At 48.0% G+C, this 1,060-nt stretch overlaps 1 protein-coding gene across 1 annotated transcript; it reads right to left on the minus strand.

The window, feature by feature from the left end:
• Positions 1-111: 111 nt before the first annotated feature.
• On the minus strand, positions 112-975 carry Pmar_PMAR001851 (axonemal dynein gamma heavy chain, putative; the record flags this gene model as incomplete). The annotated part of the gene is made up of 3 exons (XM_002773308.1): positions 112-281; positions 636-727; positions 771-975. Coding segments are annotated over 3 exons (467 nt in total), but the record flags the coding sequence as incomplete, so codon positions are not given.
• Positions 976-1,060: the final 85 nt, after the last annotated feature.

Here is a 1,060-nt window from a genome sequence, read left to right on the forward strand (position 1 = left end):
TGTTGGCATCCTCAGTCCAACGCTTCTTCTCCCGCCGAGTCCGTTGATCAGTTTATTAGCTACAACGGGACTATGCATCGCACTATGGCAAAGTCACAGCAACAGCCCCACCTGGTCCATTTTGTTCTTCGTAACATTAGCCTTCTCCTCGAGAGCATTCTTCCCATCCATGGCTTCCTGGAATTGGGCATTGAGGCCATCCAACACTGCTGCGCTGCAGCAAGCTCGGCTTCGGCTTCGCCCAGCTCTGTCATCGCTGCTTCCAACTTTGCCGTTTGCACCTATGGGGCCAGTGTTGGAATATACGTTTGGTTTCCTCGGTTGAGCTTAGGAGTTTCCTCACTCATTATAGAAGTTTACATACCGTTCCGAATGAAAGTGTACGGAATCCAACAAGAATTTCTAAAAATTTCCTCAGCATTTCCATAATGTCATCAACACATGTAGTTGACCATATGCATATTTTCCCACACTATATGGGGCAGCAATAAGACCGACAGCAAGCAGATATATGATTCTTGCAGCTTAACTGCCTACTGAGACATTCAAAAACAGATCAGAAAACTGAGTCGTGAATCGCCTTGACCAAACAGTGAGTATCATGAAGCCCTCCAATCGACACTGATAGAGCTCACCTTCAAATAGTCCATCTTTGGCTTAACGATTTTCGCAGCCTCATGGTACATGACCATCGCGCCCACCCACTTGCATAGACCCTCCGCAGCCCCTACATGAACAGTATAACTATACGGCCACCTAGCAGACCTTACCAGAGGCCTTCTTTGCCACAGCAGGGTTGAAGTTCTCCAACTGCAAGTACGGCTGCAACAACTCGCATGTTTCATCGTTGATGTTATCCTTCTCGTTGGCAGAGAAGTCAAGCAAGTCCGGTAAGAAGCGGATGTCCGAAAGGACCGACTTCGCGATCTCATCATAGGAGTCGTGGATGAAGTCTATCTTGACCTTATTCACCACCTACACCGCCGATGACGATCACCGTGGTTCGTCATGCTTACAATGTAGCCTACCTTTTCCTCAGCTCTCACGTCAACAACACGCT

The sequence above is a fragment of the Perkinsus marinus genome, assembly GCF_000006405.1.
Source record: "Perkinsus marinus ATCC 50983 genomic scaffold scf_1104296959072, whole genome shotgun sequence".
NCBI lineage: Eukaryota > Perkinsozoa > Perkinsida > Perkinsidae > Perkinsus > Perkinsus marinus.